The 22935-nt window shown below is 39.8% G+C and overlaps 1 protein-coding gene across 3 annotated transcripts in view; it reads left to right on the top strand.

The window, feature by feature from the left end:
- The first annotated feature begins 1007 nt into the window (after nucleotides 1-1007).
- ATP2A2 (ATPase sarcoplasmic/endoplasmic reticulum Ca2+ transporting 2) overlaps nucleotides 1008-22935 on the top strand; it is a 43184-nt gene continuing 21256 nt past the window's right edge. For all 3 annotated transcript variants that reach the window (XR_001862183.1, XM_017734790.1, XM_017734789.1), the window contains exons 1-5: nucleotides 1008-1106; nucleotides 1199-1281; nucleotides 8230-8334; nucleotides 11857-11995; nucleotides 22899-22932. Coding sequence is in view for 2 of the 3 variants with exons in the window: in XM_017734790.1 (XP_017590279.1) it covers nucleotides 11908-11995; nucleotides 22899-22932 (122 nt within the window). In the remaining variant the exon portion in view is untranslated. The remainder of the gene's footprint in view (nucleotides 1107-1198; nucleotides 1282-8229; nucleotides 8335-11856; nucleotides 11996-22898; nucleotides 22933-22935) is intronic.

The following is a 22935-nucleotide window of genomic DNA, read 5'->3' as shown; positions in this document are numbered from 1 at the left end:
GCCCCACGGGTGGGGTGGCCCGCCCCCCCCGCGGGGATGCTGCCGCCGGCGCTCCCCCTCTTCCCCCTCTGCTCCCTTTCCAAGCCCTCTCTCTTCTCCCTCATCCTTGCCGGGGCCCTGTGCGAGGCCTAACGCGTGTGCACTGGCAAAGCCGGCATCTCTTCCAGGACCCGGAATAGGAGCGAGGGAGAGAAGATGGCTGACTTGAACTCCACCTCGTGGGTTTCTTTCAATCCCGAGCTCGCAGGGCTGCTCTGGGGAGGAGGGTGTCACCTCCGTTCCCTTTCACCGTAACGGTGGGAAACCTTCTTCCATTCTGAAATGAAGCGCTTTGGGGGTTAGGATTTGTCTTTTTTTTTTTTTTTTTTTTTGCCCGTCTTGACCTTCATTTTCCCCAGTTTTTTTAGCTCCTTTCAGCCCCTTATTTTATATTCTTCTCTTCAGTCGGGACACAAAATTCAGTCGATTTTTTTTAATCCTTACTGCTTGGCTGTCCTGGTCTCTTCTGAACGCCCTTGCCCTTGTGTAAAAAATGAAAATCTATGAGAAGATTACACGGTGGAGGTGTTTTTTTAGCTTTAGCACTGCTTTTGTGCCTCTTGGATTCCTAAATCTAGTTGCAGGGATATAAAGGGGAGAGCAGAAATAAGGACATACCCTTAAAATGGAGGAAAGAATCTGAAATATTTTGAACCAAGTTTGATGGTTTGTGGGTTTTTTTTAAGTGAATGTGGAGGAAAAGCTTTGTCAGAAAGCATTTGAAAAGCGTTTTGAGCCTTTGACCCTTTGTGTGCAGCAACAGCCGAAGTCCCACAGCTGGCTGGAGTGATGACTTGGCTGAATTATAACCCTTGGCACATTCCCGCGAACCTTCATGTGTCTTAAAATGCAAAACTCTCAGGCCCATTCACGTACTCTGGTGAAAAGAGCCGCCTTAGTGGGGCTTTCAGTATGTCTGTCAAATCCAACCCAGCTGAGTGTGCAATTCAGGAACAATATCTGGTGTGGATGCCTGATAATGCTCTAATGTGTTTCTTCGATGATTTCTTTTCTTTGACATGCTTCCTGGAAAAATCTTCCACTGACAGAGCTACCGGCAGAGGAAGGTGAGCATGGTTGTGAAATCTTTTGCTAATTCCTGTTGATAATTCATTTTTTTTAAATGTACATGTCTCAATGGCTTTGTTACATATTGCAGGAAAAACCTTACTCGAGCTTGTGATTGAACAGTTTGAAGATTTACTAGTTCGAATTTTGTTGCTCGCTGCTTGCATATCTTTTGTAAGTATGATTTATTTATTTTTTTTATTTCCTAGGGTTCTGTATGGCAGAGTGACATATTCCAATGTATGTGAACTGTACATACTGAAATTATTCTTTCTTGCTGGGTAGAAGTAAAAGATGCGAGGTTGCTGCCTCTTAAATTAGTTCCTTGTGACGAGGTTTCTGTATGCTGACCAACAGAAATTTCAGGGAGTCTTTCATTGCATGAATCATAAGTGCATAACTACACTAGGACAGGTATTTTAAAAAGTGCTTCTCATTCAACCCAGTTTGCTTATTTGAGGTGGGATTTCCCAATGCTGCTGTTGGCTTTGAGAACTAACCTTGAGTAAGTAAGCGTTTAACTGGACATTCTTCTTGCCTTTGGGTTAATCTTTATCAAGCTCAATGTATAATCATTGGAAGACATTTTTGGATGCAATGCAGACTGTAAATAGAATCTACATGGCGAATATTCCAGTTGCCTTCCCTTCCTGATAATAGCAAGGTGACAGTTGTTGCTTTTGACAGTGACAAGAATGTTGACGGCTGTGATGGCACCATTGTTGACCAAATTTGGTAACTGACCTTTGGATAGTCAAGTCATTAAATGGACATCTTACTTTGCATACAGGACTAAAAGAACAAGAACATTTTAAACATTTTTTTTTTCTAAAAAAAGCACGATTAGGCAATCTTCTTACGTTATGTGTAAAGCCTATGTGCTTGCTTAAAAACTGGAAAATGGAGTGACGGCTCAGTGGAGAAGGAAGGTGAAGGCTGTATTTCTTGGGGAGCTGGACAACAGAAACAAAAGCTTGCAGAATATTAAATTGTTTAGGTAGGGAGTAAAAGTTTACAGTAGACTTTGCCCTGGAGTTGTAATTAACTACTTGAAGAAAAAAAAAAAATGCTGCAGCTCTTGGAGGGGGTGGAAATTGTGGTGACTCTTTAGCTAAGGGCAAGCTAATTAGGATGGGCAGAGGAGAATGTGCTCTGGAGCTGTTGTGTGTGGTGGGGGAAGGGTTGCCCTGGTGCTGCAGTTTGTGCTGTGCTGGGGATCTGCTCCCCCCACACTGACACCTTCCAAAGGGCTCTGGCTTTGGGTCCAATTCACCAGTACCAGCTGAGCAGTGACTGGTGATATCGATCTTGACCATGGAGACAGATGTGCTTCACTCACTCCTCTGTTTCCTGGAGAGGAAATCAGGCTGGCTATTGAAAATCGAATAATAAACAGTCATTGAAAAGCTTTTTTTTTTTCCCCCTCTTCTTTCCCCTTATCCTCCTTGAGGGTGAGAAGGGGATGTCTTTTTGTTCCTGGAAAGTCAGGAGTGTTTCTGTCATCTCATGAGACAAATGACAGCACAGAAGTTTGTTAGCCTTCTGTGCCAAAGTACATTAATTGTTTTTATTATAAACAAGTAAGTGAAAAATCAGATTCACCAAACTAAAGCTTTCATTGCTGAGTCTCAGTAAGTATGAGACCAGACTGACAGAGGTCACAGAACGTACGCTGCTGAGTCCTCGTGGAAAACTTGATTAGTAGCTGAATTCAGTAGCTTTTTTCAGTATGGTTAATTTTCCTATCTAATTAAGAGACTGTATTCTAATGGAGTGTGGGATAGATCTGGGTTCTCTGCTTCTGTGCAGCTGACATGGTACATGACCTTGGGCTACTACTCTGCCTTTTCTATCTCCTATTTTAGAGTTACAGAGGCACACTAAATTGATGTTAGAAGTAAAGATTTTTCTCTGATGAAAAGTTAAAAAACCCTAGATATATTGTAATTTTGGTACTTTAGAAGCTCTTCCCCTTTGTTTTTGGTGTTTTCTTTGCTCAGAAGGTGGTCATGTTGTCTGTTTTTCTTCGGCTTTAACACTTTTTCTTGATGAAAGCATAATAGAGACTTTCGTAGTAGCTGTAAAGCACTGTTGGATATGTTGATACCAGGATTGCATTACTGCAAAAATAGGATGTAATTACATCACCCAAATTCTGGTGTTCTTTACCAGCTGCACATTGTCAGTTTAGAAAAATCAAGACTCAGGTATGAGAGAGAGGATCTTGAAGTATACAGATAATTTTTTTTGTGTTTAGGGAGTTTTTATGGTGGTTGTTGCAATCATAAATCATATTAGTTTATTGCTGTTACAACTGCCTGCACAGTAACACTCATCTGTAGCACTGAGACCTGCATTAGGTTTTGTGCAGAAACATTCCTTCTTATATAGAGTATAAACTTCTGTGTTCAGAGTGCCTTTTGTGCCCTCTGCTCCCACACTGCCTGTCAGGTACGTGTCAGTAAAATAACTCAGAGCAGCAGCTCAATCTGTGTCACCCAGGCTGATTGCCGGGGTCAGATGCTGTGTGTTTGTGGGCTGTGGATCCTGTGTCCTACATTCCAGGTCAGAACTGCTGTAAGAGATGTGGCTGGTTAGTGAAAGCCCTAAGTATGGCTTTTGAAGAGAAACAGCATAAATAATTTCTGATGGTGAGTAAATGGATCTGTGAATAGACTTGTCTCGGTCTTGTGTTGGATCTGTGAAGCCTCTGCAGAAATAAACCCATGGAGTGTATTCATCGCTTCTAATTCTTGATACTTGTGTAGCATGTGCTCAGATCTACAGTGTTTACTGAAAAGAACAGCTTGCTTTGCTGTATAAATGATTTTGACAGGTTGCAAAATGTTGACTGCATCTGATGTAGAATAATTCCTTGGTGAAGTGTGGGTGCTTTAACCAGTGGTGTATGCAGAACTCTGCAATCTTAGCTCTGCATCACTCAGTGGATTTCCTTCTACAAGGTGCAATGTAGGCTATAAACTCTACCAAAACTTGAAGTACTTATACAGCGTCCTTAGAGCACTCTTCCCCTCAGTTATTCCTTTGATTCCTAAGCTGACTTAGAAATGACTGTTTTGGGAATGTTTTCTAATAGTGGATGTCTGTGTTTAGGTTAAAACAATATATTGTGCTTTAGCCCAGACATTGTTAGAGCCTGTAAATTAGCATGAGTGTAGCCTAGCTTGTGGTAAAAGGTGAGCAAAGGTCCTCTTGGAGGAAGTAGGATGTGTCAGTAACAATGTTGCAGGCTTTGCCCTGAAATCACCCCAAAAGCTACCTGTTTAGGTCAGCAGCAGTGAGTGCGTGGCACAAGATAAGGGTTGCTGTAGAACATGACACTGACAGGCTTTTAGCTAAACTTAGATTGCTCATTAGCACGAGGGTAGTGGTGATAAAAATGTGAGAAGTCGTTGTGATTCCATTTTATGTTGTAAAAATTAAACTGTGGGTGACAGGTATTTTTTTTTTACCCCATTATTGCTATAATAATATATTTATTTTCAGAAATATGGAGTAACGTGGTGGGTGCTGACGACCTGTTAACTCAGTAAAATTCTTAATTTTGTGCATATACATGTGGTCAGGATGTCTTGGTTTGTGTTTGAGATTTTTTTTCCCTGACCTCCTTGTGTAGTGGACAAAAATCTCTACTGAATCATAGAACTAAACCTGGGAGGTTTTTCTTGAATGTTTCCTGATGTTCAGTGTAACTGACATGGATGGAACAGGGATCAGGACTACTGAAATAGTTTGCATCTGCTTAATTTTAAACTAATTTGTATTGAAATGATTAATCACTAAAAGAGGGTTTTCTAAGCAGTAGTTGATACTCTGTCCAAAATACACTAGAACTGGAATCACAGTATCCTGTGAGAAGAAAACCCTTGAAAGCAGTCCATACATTTTATATGACCTGCTTTAATTAGTCCAGGGATTCTTTTTGTTGGGATGAGTTCTCACCTCTCCCAGCTTGCTTCTAAGTTTCCATTGTCAAAATGAAAACCAAACAAAAATCCCTGTGCGGTTGCTGACAACAAAGTGTTTGCTTTTCCTCTGTTAGTGGTGAGCGGGTACAGCCTGCTGGGCAACACAATTCTGTCTTAAAACTCCCATTCTTCGATTCTGTTGTTGTTACTTAATGATACATAGTCATCTGAGGTAACTTGTCTCCATAACATCCCTGACAATAGAGATACTTCACTTGTAGAAATGGAAAAAAGCTGTAAGGGTACTTGTGCTGTTTCAGCCGCTTCCATCAGTACTCACCTCATTGCTGGCTGATTTTGGCATTGTACCTCTGGCCCCTTTTTACAAATAACCATGAAAACTAAGTACTGTTTGCCTGTCATTGTGTGTCTTTTGCCTCAGTGTCCTGCAGGTCCACCCCATTAGGCTTTGTTTAAAATAGGCTCTGCAAGCCGTAGCTCCAGCAGCCCTAAAGCAAATACACTGAATGAAAGTTGTGCTTTAAGCTGCTTATGTTGGCTGTTGATATGGGGCTTTTATGTCTTGCTATTATTTCTCTTATATTTTTAGGCTTGCATTTCTCTTGAGCAATTATCTTATTCTTTTCTTATTTTTCCTGCTCTTTCTTAAATACACGGTGACTTTACCTATTGACAGTACTGCCTGACCAGTGCATTGGAGATCAATGACCTGGAAATTAAACTGTTCTGTGTGTGAGTCTTAAAGTGATTAGGGCTGAAACATGGTGGGGCCCTTCTGAGTAGAAATTTTAAAAAATGAGATTTCTCACCGTAAACCTCTCCAGGGTCTTAAAAGTGTGCTAGTGGAAACTTTCTGACAAGGACTCTGTGACTTGGACAAGAACTGTCTAGTCTTTACCAGGCCCCAGCATATGGTCTGTTGTTACTAAAAATGCAGTGTTGAATACTTGTTATTGCTTGTTCTACTTCCTCTATGTTTTTCTTGCATTTGTTTTGTTTCTTACTTCAGGCTACTATCAAATAATAAACCTGATCTGTACAGAATGTGTTGTGTATCACAAATATTCTAAATGGAGAGTTAATATAGCTGTAGTCTGCTATAGGAAAACCAAGAACTCACTATGTATCTGGTTATTTTATGTCTATATTTACTAAATTGTTCTAGAACTAAAGCTTGGATTGTTCCACTGGTAGTAATTGTGTAGAAACTTCTGGAGGGAGAGCTGTGTATTGCTGGCTTCCAGGGTTAACTAGATACTTCATTTTAGTCTTGTAACAGATTGATAATTTCACCAAAAAAACAGCAGTGAAGACTTAAACCATCAGACTATACTCTCAGGATCTCTAATTTGAGTTCATCTGCTGTTTTTGAAATAATGGCTTATTGAAAGAAAAGATCCCTTGAAAACTTAATTTTGGCTCTCCTTGACATACTTGGATCTTGCTGTCCTTGTAGCTACTTTCCTTACCTCTGGAGTTACAGCCTGTCTCAATGTTATTTTACAACACACATGGTCTTAAATCGGAAAAGATTCTGGTTTAACGTTGTGTAAAGCAGATGTTTTATTCTAGTTAACCTTGTAGGTGCCTGCTCAGATAAGCACATCACAAAATAATTGAATTTTATTTGCTTTGTTTGGAAGCAAATTGGGCTCTACAGAATTCCAATAAAGAAAGGGAAGGAAGAATCAGTTCCTGAAGAGCTTTTCTGATGGCAGCGTGTGACCTTGTGTACGCTGAGAGAGCTGAAAATGCACCGTCGGCCTCTCCTGTAGCTCCATGGGCAGCAGCAGTGCTGGTGCAGAGGGGAGGCTGCCCATGGCACAGGGATGTGTGTGGAGTGAGCACAGACAGTGGGGCCTGTCCCACTGCCCCAGCAGGTCAAATGCCAGGAGGGGTTCTGGGGATTGGGGAGCAATGGTGTGGTAGGAGGGAAGAAACACCGAGGTGTGGAGAGATCCTGACTAAATCTGTTCAGCACAGGAATTACACAGACCCTCAAAATGTTGTGTTGCCAGTTGGGATGTTGCAGTCGTATTAATCACAACCTGGATCTTACGAGTTTATCCCTTCATAATAAAGATTTGTTGTTGCATTGGATTTGCTTGACAGTCTGTTTTCTGCTTGAGGCTTTCATGCTGCTGCTCCTTCCTTTTGACATCCTGGAGTGTCTCACAATTGAGCAATAGCTCGGAGCAGCATGTTGGTGGAATCATGGTCTTGCTTTAGTAACAGTTTGCTTGCTGCAGTCTTCTAGTGATTCAGAGTGCTGTTGCCTGACTACCAGCCCTAATTATCTCAACACGTTGTTCCTATTTACTGTCACTTTCCAGGCTTCCTGTTGCTCAACATGTTGATGAAAACTCTCTTCCTCTCTGGTCATGTTAACTTTAACTTGACTTTTCATCAGTGACTCCAGCACTCTGCAGAGGCCCTGACACATTCAAGTCAAGTGAATGACAGATGCCTAAAACTGGAGTGCACTTTTGAAACAAATGAATTAAAATCTATGTGGAGCCTTTTATGCAAGTCCTCAAGTTTAATTTACCTTTTAAAATCCAATTTTGAGTTTTATCAGCTGCTTGGTTCAGAATCCAGCTTCAGATATAACTATGCCATTCACTTAGATGTTTCAATAAGACACTACTTGTATTTAAATAAGTAGATGCTTATTTTTCATATCTACTCACTATAGATATGAAAGAAGCTGTTGTAAAGCTGTTTTCATTTGTGTGGCTAAGTTACCGGTAAAGAGCAATTAACTTGCTTAAAATTCAGATTCTGGCAAAGTTTGTGTTTTAAGTAGTCAAACTAATCTGTCTGTGTCCTGTTTTATACCATAATGAAATAATTATTTTTCATTGTCATAATGTTGTCACAACTTCTGCTTTCATTTCTGAAGCAACAGTAGCAATTGTTTCCCAGATAAATAGCTTACTCCTTTAGAAGAAGAGCGGCCTCTAAAATGAACTTTGTACTACTTTAGTAAAGATTCTTTTTCTCCTTTTCCATTGCGTTTTGCCAATTCATTCATGAATTACAAAACTACAGACTTGGTAGATTGAGGGGTTTCCAAAACTGCTGAAGTCTGAGCAGTTGAAATTTAGCAGGCATAAAGTTTGCAAGGTGTCTGTGTAAATCAGTAATTTAAATCGCTGTGTTTCTCTTGCAGGTCCTGGCCTGGTTTGAAGAAGGTGAAGAAACAATCACAGCATTTGTAGAGCCTTTTGTAATCTTACTTATATTAGTAGCCAATGCAATTGTGGGAGTGTGGCAGGTATGCAGAGATTTTTACAGCATCAAATCACAAATGTTTGGGGGTTTTATCGTTTAAGAGGAAGCACTGTACCCTGTAGTGTCGGGTGTTCTTACACAGCAAGTAGGATGTGCTGTTAACTTTGGATTCCTGAGAGTCAGCAAACCATAAAGCGTCTCAACAGAAAGTGTTGACTTAAAGGTAAAATGAAAGCTTCAGAAGTGTTGCCAGAGAGGCAAAATGCCCATCAGTGTGTTTGGCCACACACTGCTGAACACACGAACAAGACAAGCCAGCATAAAGACCTGAATTCAGGCAATAAATCAGGCCTTGCAAAGCTAAGAACAATTGGATTGGTTTGCTTGGGTTTTTTTCCCAGCTAAGGAACAAAGGATGGAGCACTTGTAATCTTGTTTCTTGTCTGTTTCCTCGTGAGACAACTGTTGTGTTTTAGTAAATTATTAATACAGTATTAATTCTCCCTGTTCAATCACTATTAAGTGTACATCCAAAGACTGCATGTCTGTCAAAGGCACAAGTTTCTTCTGAAAACATCTAAATACCATGAAACTTTTCCTACACTGTCAGCTGTGACATTAATTTGATGCTTTTTTATAAATCATGTAGACAGTAATATCATAACATAAAATAACACTTCATGAGATGCCAAAACAAAAATGTTCATATCACTTTAGTTTGCTAATTTGATCACTTTAGGCAGTGGATGTTTTGTTAGAGGGTTTTTTTCTGCAGATAAAAAATACCCTGGGATTTTTATGGTAATTCCAGTTCTTTGTATGATTGGTCGGTTTTGTTGGGGTTTTTTTTAAGGGAAGGTGCTAACCTGACTTAATTACTTGTTCTCTTAGTGTGTGAGACATCATGCTTAAAAAAAACCAAACTGGTCAAAATAACAAAAATTAAGAGGAGGAGCCCTGTTAAGAGGTTAAAACACATTAGAGAGAGCCCTGTATGCTGGAAGAAGTGGCCTTGAGTGGCATTGCTGCACATTCCTGTGCTCTGCTTTGTGCTATCCCATGTGAGCTAGCTGAAGAGTATTCCTCAAAACTCAGTTTTTAGCAGTACCCAGCTTGCTGGTCAACCTGCTGGAGCAGGTGTGGAGGGAAGAGACGTTGGTCAAGGGGTGACAGCATTGCCCTCTGAAATGACATTTTATATTCAAGTCTCCATAAAGTAATTGTGCAAGAGTTAATGCTTAACTTGAAACTCTTGAGTTGCAGTTCTGCAGGTACTAATTTTAAGCATGAAATGGAAGGTAAAGCTGTCTGTATAGTTTGAGGATTTTTCTTGTGTAGTTGTTTCCCTGCTGTAGGAAATAATCAGGGTTTTTTTTTCAGATGTGATAGTATGCAAAGAATATACCTCTGTGTATTTCTACATGCATGGAACTTCATTGTGCAACAGAGTTGCTGCACAGATGAAGTGACTCATTCCTTTGTTCTAATGGGCATGGAAAATCAGTCACAGTACACAGTCTCCACCCATAAATGTATCTGTTCCTACAGGTACCAGATGTGAGCACTGAGTCACGGCCACGGCTCTGCCGCTCTCAACCTTTCCTCTCACGTGCACTTTTCCCCAGGAGCCACCTGCCAATGCTTCAGTGCCTGCAGGATAGTCTGGCTACCATAACTTCAGGCAAACTGGGAGCAAAAAGACTCAGTCTAGCACGCTGAGCTGGCTGAATGAGCTGAATCACAGACTTTGTTGAGGGTGGAAATGATCTTTAAGATCAAGTCACACCGTTTACCCAGCACTGGCAAGGCCACCAAGAAACCATGTCTCTGAGGGCCACATGTACATCTTTTAGATACCTGCAGGCATGGTGATTCATCCACTTTCCTGAGCAGCCTGTTTGGATGCTTCACAACCATTTCTGTGCAGAAATTATTGCTAATATCCATTCTAAATCTACCCTGGTGCAACTTGGGTGTTTATTCTTTTCTTTTTCTAGAGAGTGACAAGGTCCTCCCTGAGCCTCCTTTTTTCCAGGCTGAGCCTCCCCTCCCCCCCCACCCCCAGCTCCCTCAGGTGCTCCTGGTGCTCCAGACCCTTCTCCAGCTCTGTTCCCTTTCCTGGTCATGCTCCAGCCCCTCCATGTCCTTCTTGTCATGAGGGGCCCAAAACTGCCCCCAGAACTGGAGGTGCCTCAGCAATGCCCAGCACAGGGGATGGGTGCTGCTCTGATCTTACTGGCTACACTATTTCTGCTACAAGCCAGGTGCCATTGGCCTTCTTGGCCACCTGGGTTATCATGCTGAATTTTTACTTCTCCTTTTTGAAGGAGAGATTCTGTTGAAGTAACCTTCCTTTTGTGGGATTTTAAGGTTTTGCCTCACAGTGGCTCGTAGTTAGTCCATAGAAAAGTAGTATTGGTGTTAACAGTGCTGAGGAGCAGAATTAATTTACCTGGTGGAGTATGAGGCTGGTATTACTTAAAGCTTTATGGGTTTGTGCTGGTATCTGCACTGCCAGACCCTGAGCTGTGCCATTTAAATTTTAGTTCCTCAAGGTAGTTTTGGTAATTTTTAAAAAGCTCATTTTTCAGCTGCACTGTTACATGGAACTGCTGAGTTCCTCAACATTTGAATTTCTGATGGTTTTGTTTCTGCTTTGACATGCAGGAGGAATTTTTTATTATCTGGAAAGCCTGATGTATATTTGAAGGGCAGATGTTCTAGAAACTATGTGCACTCTACCATTATCTATAATTATCAGGGCTAGATGACGTTTGTTCTTGTCAATAGGCAGGGAAATGGAAAATAAGTTCCTTCTCCAAGAGCTGGAGAAGGAGCACTGATAAGCTGCTGGTTTCTACAGTTGTTCTTTATCCAGGTGGCATCACAACACTGATACCAGTCTCTGCCAGTGCTTAGTGAGAGGACTGCAGCTGAGACGGGAAAGCTGTTGTTTTAGTGGAAATCAAAAGGTTTTCATATGTGGAGATTCATCCAAGTTTGTAAATTGTTTAGAGATTCTGGGGAAGTTTCTAGTGTATGCTTTAATTTCACTTCAGCATGACTTGATTTGCTGAAACAAGTAGTAGTAAGTTGGCTTCATCATAACTTGATCCTTGATTTATGTCAGTAAACGAAATTCAGCAGTGCTAGTCCACTCCAGGCTGAGTGTAAGCTGCTCCAGCCAAAGTACAGCCAAAACCTACATTCATGATTCTTAATTCTGCTTAGTGCTTTTCTTAAGGTCAAAAAGCATCCATATGTGACATGGAACTCTTTGTGTGGCCTCCCTGCAACAACACAGTGGATATTCTTGTTGGAAAATGCTGCGGGGGTTTAAATAAACAATTTCTGTGTTCTAAAGGCCTCCAAACACCTGAAGTACACTCTAATGATTTCCAGTCATCAACCTCGTAAGGGGAGGGGACACAAAATGTTCTGTATGAAGAAACACAGCAGAGCTGAGTTGGTAGCATTCATATGATAATGCTTTTGAAAAATCGGATCTGACTGGCTTATTTTTCCTTGAGGGCTTTCAGAATTACTCATTTTTGCTGTCCTTTAGGAAAGAAATGCTGAAAATGCTATTGAAGCTCTTAAAGAGTATGAACCAGAAATGGGTAAAGTGTATCGACAAGACCGAAAAAGTGTCCAGAGGATTAAAGCAAGAGACATTGTCCCAGGTGATATTGTGGAAGTGGCAGGTAAGACCCACTTATACATGCATTAGCATATTAATGTAAAATTGTTGTGGGGCTTTGTCTTAATGATTTGAGGCCCTGGGGGGAGTTTTCAAAGACTCCTAAGTATATGCTTCACTTAAGAACAATCTTGTTCCTGTTCATCTGTAATTACCTTAAATGTGCATTTCTACGGAGGGGATTGTTTTTCAAATTGCCACTTAGTTTAATTGGTAGGTCTAAAAGCAGAGCATTTTAATTGGAGTTGTGATTTTAACACTTGTCACGAATTTAAAATTTTGTTTTCTAATGTCTGCTTTCAGAGTGTCTTAAAACTCATCTGGTTTTTCATCACAAAATAGATGTTTGTTCCTGGTTTTTAAATGTCTTCAGTTTCCTTGGGTTTGGGAGCGCAGATTTTTTTGGTCACGCTCTGTTATTTCATCTGAATGTGTTCCTCCAGCTCTTAGACTTGTAGTAGCAGTGCCTTTGAACTTCTTTTCACAAATGTCTTCTGTCCTCTCAGCAAGTATGACTGGCACGTGACTTCACTGCTTTCTCATCTTCCATAATTCTTTATTGCTTCTTTTGACAATTTGCTGCGTAGATCTCAAAAACATAAGCTATGCAGAGTAGAGCTCCCTGTTACTCCTGGGTAAGCTTTTGAAGTGCCAGTCTTAAAAGACTGGACTTTTGCATAGAGCTTTCTAATATCTTAGTTTTCCTCTAAAAGGCGTATCTTTGTTTGGAAGGAGTGCAAAAATAGAAGGGTTATACACTTTGAGCTAGAACTCCATCATTTTGGCAATAATGCCATAGTAATAACATTTTCTCTAAACTGGGCTTGACTGTTCCTTCCCAGATAAAACTAGGTGGCTTTTGCTAAGTATCAGGAATGTTGCATGCTCAGATTTTGTAGGTCATTATCAACTGTTAACTGAGTGATTGTTCCTTTGGGAACAATTCAGGGTGTACATCAAACTTACTTTGCACTAGTGTCACGTTGATTTTAGAGGTGGCAGCTGTCTCAAGAGGAGATAAATATATACCCTTAAACTTGACTATCCTCCTGTTTTAATTAGCAGACAAAGAGAATGTGCCCTCAGAATGAAGTTGGTGTTGGCTGCCTGCCCAGCTTTCATTTCTTGAGAAACTTTAACATTGGCTGAGCCCTGTCTCAAGGCCCTGTTCTGTGCACAGGATGATTCAGCTACACATCCAAATCCAAAGTGATGATAGCAGAAACAGAGGGTGAACTGTGATGCTTTATCACTTACTGAGCCTCACTGCTCCTGCTCTGCATGGCCAGAGCTGTGTGCTCTGCAAGGGAGGGGGGTGTTTCTGCTGTGTTTGATGTGTCCTTTTGAGGCAAACAGAACTGTATCAATTACAGACTCTGCAGTAGATGTCTTGGCCAAATCCTTAGCCTGTTTTTAAATGTCAGCAATGGAATGGTAGTTTTGGAAGGAGTTTTCATCATGGGGATACACTTGGGTTGTGTTTTTTGGTAATTTAAAGCAGTATTGGTAAAATTGTGAGCTGATGACTGTGTGTTTTGCACTGGTTTGGGGTATCACTGAGGAGAAGCGCTGGATTTTGATGCTCTGCCAGGTATCTAGAGCACAGAGCACTTTCTACTTGATTCATTGCCGTTTCAGAAGAGGTACAGATTGTGTTTTCATCTTCAAATTTAGCTTTGCCTTTATTCTGTATGAGAACATCTGGGGGATGTGTAGGCTTTTACTTACCTGCTGTATATTGTCAGTACCAATAAAATCAATTACTGTGTTTAAAAGGCCTATGTCTGAGGGAGAAAAACGAATTGGGAATAACCAATGTTCCTGTGACACCAGGCTGCCTTTAACAAGCATAGTCTCCTCTTTATCATAGGGTTACTATTGCATTATTTTAAAATCTGCCTGTAGAACAATGACTGATAGTCCAGCACACGTAGAATTGATTTTCTTTTTTTTTTTAATAAGGACAAGCTTAAGCAGGTGTGCTCATGTAGAAACCCAAAAAACATCCAAGTTTTGTGGCTGTCCTTTAAGACAGGTGGTCTGGCTTGTTGGACTGCAGAAGCTTTTCTGGGTAAAATACTCACTTGAAGTGGTGGGTCAAACAATGCACTTCAGTTACCCTCTTGAAGCTGCAGTTGATTGTAAGTCATGTGGATGTTTAATAGAGAAATAAGTGCTTCAGTGTAACACAGCTTCTGATACTGAAATAATAAATTCTTGTAGCTAGACAATGAAGAAGTTTTAATTGTAATCAAATGGAAAAAAGCCACAGAGCAAGTAGAGAAGAGCCAATAAATGCACCATGTCCCAGTGCTGGTGTCAAGACCTGGAGGTGAGAGAGACTCTGTGCATGCTGGTGCCTCAAGTGCAGGAGGACTGCGATGGCCTTTGACATGGTGTTTGCAAAAAGATGGCCATGTAGGGAAGTGACAGAGCCCTTCATGCTGGGATGCATATCTGGCTATGGAATTCCTGGCCAAGTGCCAATGACATTTGTGTGTCCAGGCAAATATCTTTCAACTGAGTGGCATAAACAACCAGGTGATTGGTTTCTCCCCTGTGCTGATAAACAATATTGAACAAATTTTTACAAGTCTTCCCTTGCAAAATAGTTGTATTTAATGCTGTAACAGCTTTGTAAATTTGAAATAGCTGTGTGTGGGTCTGACACAGAGATAACTTTATCGTAGGAATTGTTAGATTGCTATTGATACGTGCAGGCACGAATTTCTTAACTGCATGTTGTTAGGAAGACTTTCCATGTTCACTTCAGCAGAGATGGTAGAAAAGATACTGTACGATGAACAGGAGCTCTTAGGGATGTTGGGATCACAGATTTGGGATGTGTGCCTTAAATTTGCTTGCACACCTGTGGTGGGTATGGTTCTCAGAGCTGTAGTGTGTGATGGTTACTAAGCTGCAGAGTTTTTCTTAGAATTGATGAACTGACAAACATCCACATGCTGTCCTCACATGGCTTTTCAGTTTGCCTGTCTTTAAATGGATTATCATGCTGTTGTAAAAGCTGGAGTTAATTGGAGGCTAGACTCCAAACTTGTAACTAATCTTATTAGATTAGATACACTTTGGTTTAGTTTAGTTTTTGTTTGCTGGGTTATTTTAAAGAGAAATTTTAAAATTTTAAAGAGAAATTTTAAAAAGCATGGCCCTACTTAAAAGTTTTGTGTGAAGTTCAGCCTGAAAAACTGGGATAAACTGGTTGTAAATCATGTCCTTTTTTTTATAGAAGCACATTTGGGAACAGAAATGACCTTTGTTCACTTCTGCTGTATTTTCCTGTCTAAAATTTTCTGGAGTAGATAGAGTGTATCTGAGTTTCTGTAATTTAATAAATGAAAGTTCAATAGTTGCAGTCAGTAAGTGACCAAAGCACAGGCACAGTAGTTCCTCTTTTCCCTGAATTTCTGAAGGATGGTTCTTGTCATCTGTTACTGTATCTGTAAGTACTCAACATGTTAAAAATATACACAGAGTTGCCAGAAGCTGTTGCTTATTAAATTAGTGTATATTCCAGAAAACTTGGTTTTATACCTGGCACAGAGTAGGCAAGAACTGCTTTCTGAAGCTTTGAATTCCAACTGCAGAGCACTTCAGGACTCTTGGGTGCCTTATAATAAAAGAAAGATAGATAAATTTTGGGATGAAGAAGGTCAGGAAGGAAGATTCTTGAGGTGAGTTACATCAAAGTCCCATGTGGTTGTGAGGAGCTCCAGGTTCTCCCTGGTAGTACAAATAAAAAACATGGATGTTGCAGATCTTACTCCAGAACCTCTGGGTCCTTGTGCCTGTGTTACTTTTCCAATAACTAGGATTGATTTTCAGGCTCAGTGCTAGACATTGCAGGTTTACTTTTTCTGGGAAAGTATTGAGATTGGAAAAAACAAGGAAAAGGATGGAGGAAGGCTTAAGCCCAGAACAGAGACCTGCTGGAGGCTGTCTTAAAGCAAACTGCTGAGAGCTTCTCTTGATAGGGAAAAAGAATTGACTGCAAATGTTGTGGTGGGTGTTTCCTTACTGGGTGCAAACTGTTGGGTTTGAGTCTTAAAGCATGTATTTTGCTTTTTTTCCTAAAGTACTACTTTTGAACCAAAAAAGACAGGAAAGTAAGATCAGTGGTTGATAAATACATGTACGAGTAGGGCATAAATCTGTGAGCTTCAGTGAATGTTTTGGCCAACACATCAGAGGCAGCTTGGGGATAACCAGACACAGTCCAAACTCTGTTCCATACTTCACTGGCATCTGGCGTCATTTGAGGTTCAACTCAGGGCACAGCCTCAACTTGTGTCACTTTTAACACACATTTGAAATATTGCAAAACATATTTCCAATTTTTACCCCAATTCTGGTAGCATTTTCCTTCTGAGTTACTAAACTGTTTGGTAAAAATAGTGAAACTAATTCTGGTTTAGTTGCTTGAAAATTGAGAACATATTCTGATATTCTGTACTCTGACAGAACTGATACTGAGTGGGTTTTATTATAAGCACAAATAGTACTGAACAAAAAGCTTGAACATCAGGATAATGTTCTGTTATTACTGTATCACCCTAACAAAGGAAGCTTTTTTTTTTTAAGGCTAAAGAAAGCTTGCATTTGGAGCTTTGCTTCACTTCCAGAATTCTGACTCTTGGTTCTTCTGTTACCCAAATGCAGCATAACTTGGAAACAGGACTTCAGCTTTGGTGTGAAGATGATGTTGTTCTCTACCTGACTTGCCTTGAGGCTTAACTTACCAGTCTGTTCTTTCTGCTATTAGGTATTTTTATAGGCTGATCACAAGAGTTTGCCATCTACCAGGCAGTGGTATAAATAGATCCACTAATTAAAAGCTAAAACTAGACAAATTTGGTTTAGAAATGAGTGCAGGCTTACAAGCTGTGTCCCTGTCCATCAGCCAATCTTATCTAATGTTCTGGTGCCCTCTTCAGAGAGAATGACACAAGTATGTGTTTAGAGAATATAAAGAAACAAATTAAGAAAAATTTGAGTCTTACATACTGTTTAACACAGTATCTCCATTTTTCTCAACCCTCAGTTTTGACCTGGAGATATTTTGCTCCCAGAAAGCGAAGCTTTTTCTGTCCTTTTGGCTTTTCTTGATAACAATATAATACATATGTGTTGTTCACTTTTTTTTTTTTAACCTCTACCTTTAACAGTTCCTGGGTTAGGATACTCACACTTTGCATACACTGCACAGTAAGCTCGGTGGATATTTTTGGTCTGCCTAGAATGCAGAAGGTGGATGATAGAGGCTGTTTTATGCAAGTTGTCTGATGGAAAGAATGAATTTAAATGTGTTGTTCTGTCTCCTTGTCAGTGAAAGCAAGTGCTGTTTTACTGCTGTGGTTACAACTGATGGACCTTTGCTGGTGTAATCTGTCTCATTGGAAAATAAATCTTACCTTCCTGGTTTGGAGTGGAAACTCAGACTTAAAATATGGTTCATAATCACTCTTCTAATTTTGACACTTGGATAGTCTTGGCCTTGTATGAAAGTGTAGATGGACTCAATTATGTTCCTGTTTTGTAGAGCTTCTGATTTCTGGTACTATTTTATTATGCCCTGTTCAGGAAGCATTAAATGCTTAAAACCTGTTACTACAGAAGAAAAATTAAGTTTCTGATGGTCGAAGGAAATCAAGCACAATAAGAAGATGAGATTGTCTGTGTACAAGGGGAGAAGAGGAGCTAAGCTGAGCTTGTGTTAAGGAAGTTTAATACAAAAACCAGTTGTGCTGCAGCAGCTCTACCTCTAAATAAAAGCAAACCATTCTGTTCAGGTGTGAGCTTTAAGTATTACTGTCCTCAGCAATACTCAATTCAACGCTCAGAAAACACTCAGTTCTGTTGATTGAATCTATTCATTTCAGTTCTTAAACTGTGTTCTTCAATTCTTCATGTAGGAAGCTTCAGTTGCTTCAGTTTATTAATAAAAATTCACAATGGTGTATCCTCTAATTTAGAGTATAAACTTACTTTTGGGTAAGAGAGGGGACTGAAATAACTGACTCTTAAAGAGACTAAATGCCTCACTAGGAAAAGTGGTTTAAATAACTGTACCAGTAATCTGTCATGTTAGACCAGAAAACAGTTGCTAACACTTCATGTGTTTTGGCAAAAGAATTAATACTTACTTCTTTTCCTTTGGCTGGTAAAACCCCGTGTATTTTCACTCAGGTGTTCTAATAGCAGTGTGGTAGATTATATCTTCTAAACTTGATAGTATTTCTACTCTAGCCTGCTAAAATTAGAGCATCCTAATAAAGCGGGAGAAAGACCATAGTGTCTTAAAAACCAAAATACATGAACTTGTCAACAATGAATGTTAATATATTAAGACACTTTTTTTCCTCTCTCCATTTGATGGCTTATGGCAATTGGTTTGGGGATGCTTTTACTCAGTTTCAGGAGCTGTTTGTGTTCACAAACTGTTCAACTACAGAATAATTGGAGCTGTACTGATAATCTTTATTACAAAAGTCCAGTTCCAACCCCCAACCTGCTGATAGCAGATCCAGGGTGACACTGGCTTTGGTTAATGATAAACATAAATAAGAAAGTGTGAGGTACGTATTGTATATGAACAGCCCTTCTGACTTCTACAGGAAGAATTACTTTCATTTGCTGTGATCACACAGAGGGACTTTCTGCAAACATATCACTTTCTTTGCTAAGAAGAGGAATTGTTCTTGTAACACATTAACATAAAAAAGAAGCAAAACTTTTCACTTTTGACAGTGTACCTGCCTGTAAATCTGAGTAAGTCTCCAGTGGTGTGAGGGGTCGAGAGTTAACAGAGCTGATATTGGTGGTCAAAGTACACATTTCAAGCAGTAGTTTTGTTCTGAGGACTGTTCTATAGCATAGTGGCTTTTGGAGGTACAATTTATGTTGCTTCCTGAGCCTCCTGTCACCAGCAGTTTTGATTAGAAGATCTGGCATATGGATCTCAATAGACTATATTGAGATAGTCTAATAATTTGAGACTTGAAAGATGAGTATGGTCCTGTTGTAGTCTAAGGTTCTTTGTTAGTACCCAGAAGTAATTAAAAATACAAGGGACTGAAATCCACACAGTTTTAGCAGTTATTTTCCTTCCACCTTCATTGCTCATAGAATGTGTCCCATCACTTCTGCCCATCTTTCTGGGCTGCTTAAAGCACAGACTGCCATAGCCTGCAACATTAATATTGTATTTTGGCTTTAGAGGTCTCCCAGTGAGTGTCTCAAACCACTGTCTGACAGAATTCTGAAATGAAATATTTAATTTTATTGCTTTGCTGGAAACTGGTAAAGTATTCAAAGGGATATCAGTGCTCAAATGAAACACCCAGGTAATGAGTTGGTCATTTCACTGTAGGACTTGGTCAGTGCCAAGTATTAAACTGGGACTCAGGTTGCTTAATACATTCTGTACGTGAAGTTGATGTGGGACAAGTCTGTGGAGAAACAGTGTTGGACTGTGTAAAAATCAAATATATGTGTCAGTGCCTGTTCATACAGAGGGAACTTGACCCATAACACTGCCACAGCACTGGGAATAGGAAGATGGGGGCTGGGGAGCTTTGAACCTGAGAAGAAAGGCTGAGGTGTTGGGTGTAATCAGTGGGAATCTTGGCAGGTAACATTGCTGGTTAGGTGGCTGAAGAACCCAGTATTTTCAAGTACTAAATTATCCATATTTTCAGTGAAAAATTGTGACTTCTTTAAAGCAACTGAGATAAACTTTAAATTCCTATTGCAACAAAGTACCACTCTAGTTTCTACCAAGGAGTGGAAATTGTAAATTGTCTGTTTCAGTATGTACAGTTAAATAAAATGGATATTTATCTTTTTTAACCCCCTGTGGGGACCAGGTTGTTTTTAAACAGATTCATTTATTCTGTGCTGAAGCTCAGTATTAAAATTCTAAAATGCATGAATAAAAGGATTCTGTGGGTAAAGCTGTAATGATTCAAACCAAACCCTTCTCTCACTCCTCCAAGCAGCACTCAATGCTGTAGTTAGTGGGGATGTTTTAATCAGTAGTTATGTATTTGGCTACATTATGTTTCAGAACACATACCTGGGCAGTTTTGAAAGCAGTTTATTTGATTTCTTCAAAGCTGTTGTGGAAATCAAGTGACTATTTAGGATTAAAACCTTCAGTTGAAATAATGGATAAAAATATTTCTGCAGCTGAGTTGTTATTTTAGATGTCAGACTACGGAATTGTGTCATTTACTGTAGGAGCTCTGTGCTGAGCAACACAAATACATAATCACTTTCTCATTTCTTTCAAGCCTTGGGTATTACTTTCATTGGTTCTGTGGACTGAATTGTATGAATTTTAAAAAGCCTTCCAAAAAAACAACAACAGACAATTTTTTTTCCTGTTTTAAAAGTATAGGGAAAAAACACCTTCTATTTGTAGATGAGATCTGTAGTACACTGCTCACTGAACATTTCCTGTGGTTCTTCTCTGTCATAGGATGACTTCCTATTTATATTCAGCTTCAGTTGTGCTCTTGAAAGTATATTCAAGACTATAAATGACTTAGTGTCATAGTTGTTATTTTGCAAAGAGCTGTTTAAAATATCTCTGTAATTGACCTTGCTGTGCAGTTTTCCTGCCTATTGGAAATGCCTTGGATATTTTACTACAGCCTTCTCAGTCAGAGAGGGCGAGTGAATAATGTGTCTTATCTTAAATTGTTGAGAAATTTATAAAGCTGCACTGTCATAATAAATTTAACACTTCGGTTCTGGCAGTTCAGGCAGTTGATAACAACAGTAGTAGTTTTCATGGAAATACTGATGTTGAATATCAGTAGCCTGTTAGAGGGGTCTCTCCAAGTATTTTAAGTCTTGTGAATATTGAGTTTGAACAACTTAGAGCAGTTCAGAAGTAGGTTAGAAAATCGCTTGTGAACTTTGCCATATGTCAGTCCAGTTGCTTGAAAGTTTTAAGATTAGTCTTTTAACAGCTTCTTTTTTGTGTTATGCATCTTTACCAGTGTTGTCAGATGTGGTGGATGTGGGCTGGCTGTAGCTCTGCAGCTCTTCCCGGTGCTCTGAAGATGTTTGTGCAGGTTGACAGGCGCTCACCACATTGCTCTGAGGGCTTGGCCTGTCCAGCCATATCTGAAAAGCAGCTGCTACTGTGTGTCTGCAAATAACCCTCCTCAGGACACCAGGAGAGCAATTGAATAGTTTTGCCTTTTTTGGCCTAGGCCACCGTTTGTCTAAGGCTATTTTCTCTTGCTGCTCAAGGGCATTGTGGCTTAAATTAGTATTCACATGGTATAATGATACATTTGTGCCTGGTTTTTTATCCCTTCCTATACACATGCTCACAAAAACACACGTCTGACTTTACAGGCAAAACTATACAATCTTTTCCTGGTTTTAATGGTTGGAGTTACTCTGAATTTACAGAAAGTCCCATGGTGCAAGTTTTCCTAAGGTTTGAAGTAGCACTTAATTCTCCTCTTCAGGGTTTTGTTGCACAGTTTTCTACTCCAGGGTGTGAGTGGTTGGATGAGCCAAGGCTGTGACACCACTGTAGAGATTTTCATGACATTATTTCTTAATGTGCATTATTGCTGCTGATTGCATAAGCAGTTCCTGCAGGAATTGCAGCTTATTTCAATTTCACTGCAGGGACACAGATTCCACCTACTGAAAAGATCAGCTGTCTTTAGTTAGTTATTCTCCCTTCTTTATTTCTTTGCATTATTTTATAATAATTTAGCTGACACTTGAATGCTTGCGGTGCTAAATTACATTAGGAGTGTTCAATCGTGTTAATTAGCAACATTGACATGCAGAATGTAGAACCCCTCCATGTGAGTCAGAAATGTGCCTCGTTAATATGCTTTAGCAAGTTAATTTCCATCCAGCCATTTATTTTCAGTAGGCACAAAATGGTAGAGCTTTAGCTTTTTTTCTTAAAAACTAGGAAAAGCTGGGTAAGAGGAAGTAGGAAGGTAGAAGAATTAGTTTTGAGATGTTAGGGATGCTTGAGCTCAGCTGACAGCTGGATTCATCACTGCCAATTTTAGGAGTGGTGTTAACTTTTATCATCTGCTGCTTTGGTGTCTCCAGCACTTGTTAGTGAACTTTTTGTTGTTTGTGAGTTGTTTGTTTTGTTTTGTTTTTTTCTTCAGTTTTGTCTTTTGCAAAGTAGAAATGTGTATGACGAGATAAACATAACAGAGATCTGTGAAAATTGTAACTGGGATGTGGATTGTGGTTATTTAATAGAGCAGCATTACTGGAAAAGAAAGCTACTGTGTGATCTGAAGTTAACATCCAACTCTGAAACATCTGGCAGGATTCAAAGTATAACATTACAAGAGCATATTTGCAGAAGCACGTTATTCTCACAATTGGTGCCAAAGAAAAGGAAAATACAACTTCTTTTAGTTTTCTAAATAAATAGATGTGGATAATGTGATCTTTGGAGAGCAGAGGACTCCCTTTGGGCATAGAGAAAACAACTAAAAGACTCTGCAGGACCACTTGTTCTGAAAAGGGAACTCGATTCACCTTAGCTACGGGGTTTGATTGTTTATAAATACATCTTCTGAAATTGGTATCTTGCTCTTGAGAATGTTTCCCCTTTGCTTTCAAGTGGCCGTGTGGTTAGAGAAACAATCCAGTGATTTACAGCTTCTTTCTTGGAGGTTAGGTAGGGGCAAGTCTAAATTGTCAAAGTGTATTGGATACTCAGAAAATGGGAGTACTGCAAGTCACAAAAGCAGCAAAAACTGCTGGTGATCTTAGTCATTTGAGCAGTTATTGGAAAGTCATTTTTCTGGCTGACGGAGCTAAGGGACACGTGGTCAGAAACCTCTCAAACAGCAAAATTCTGACTTTGTCTTGTCATTCCTTTGTAGTTGGAGACAAGGTTCCTGCCGATATAAGAATTACTTC

Source organism: Corvus brachyrhynchos, unplaced genomic scaffold (assembly GCF_000691975.1).
Source record: "Corvus brachyrhynchos isolate BGI_N302 unplaced genomic scaffold, ASM69197v1 scaffold114, whole genome shotgun sequence".
In the NCBI taxonomy this organism is placed as follows: domain Eukaryota; kingdom Metazoa; phylum Chordata; class Aves; order Passeriformes; family Corvidae; genus Corvus; species Corvus brachyrhynchos.
This window is presented reverse-complemented; position numbering and strand designations above follow the sequence as displayed.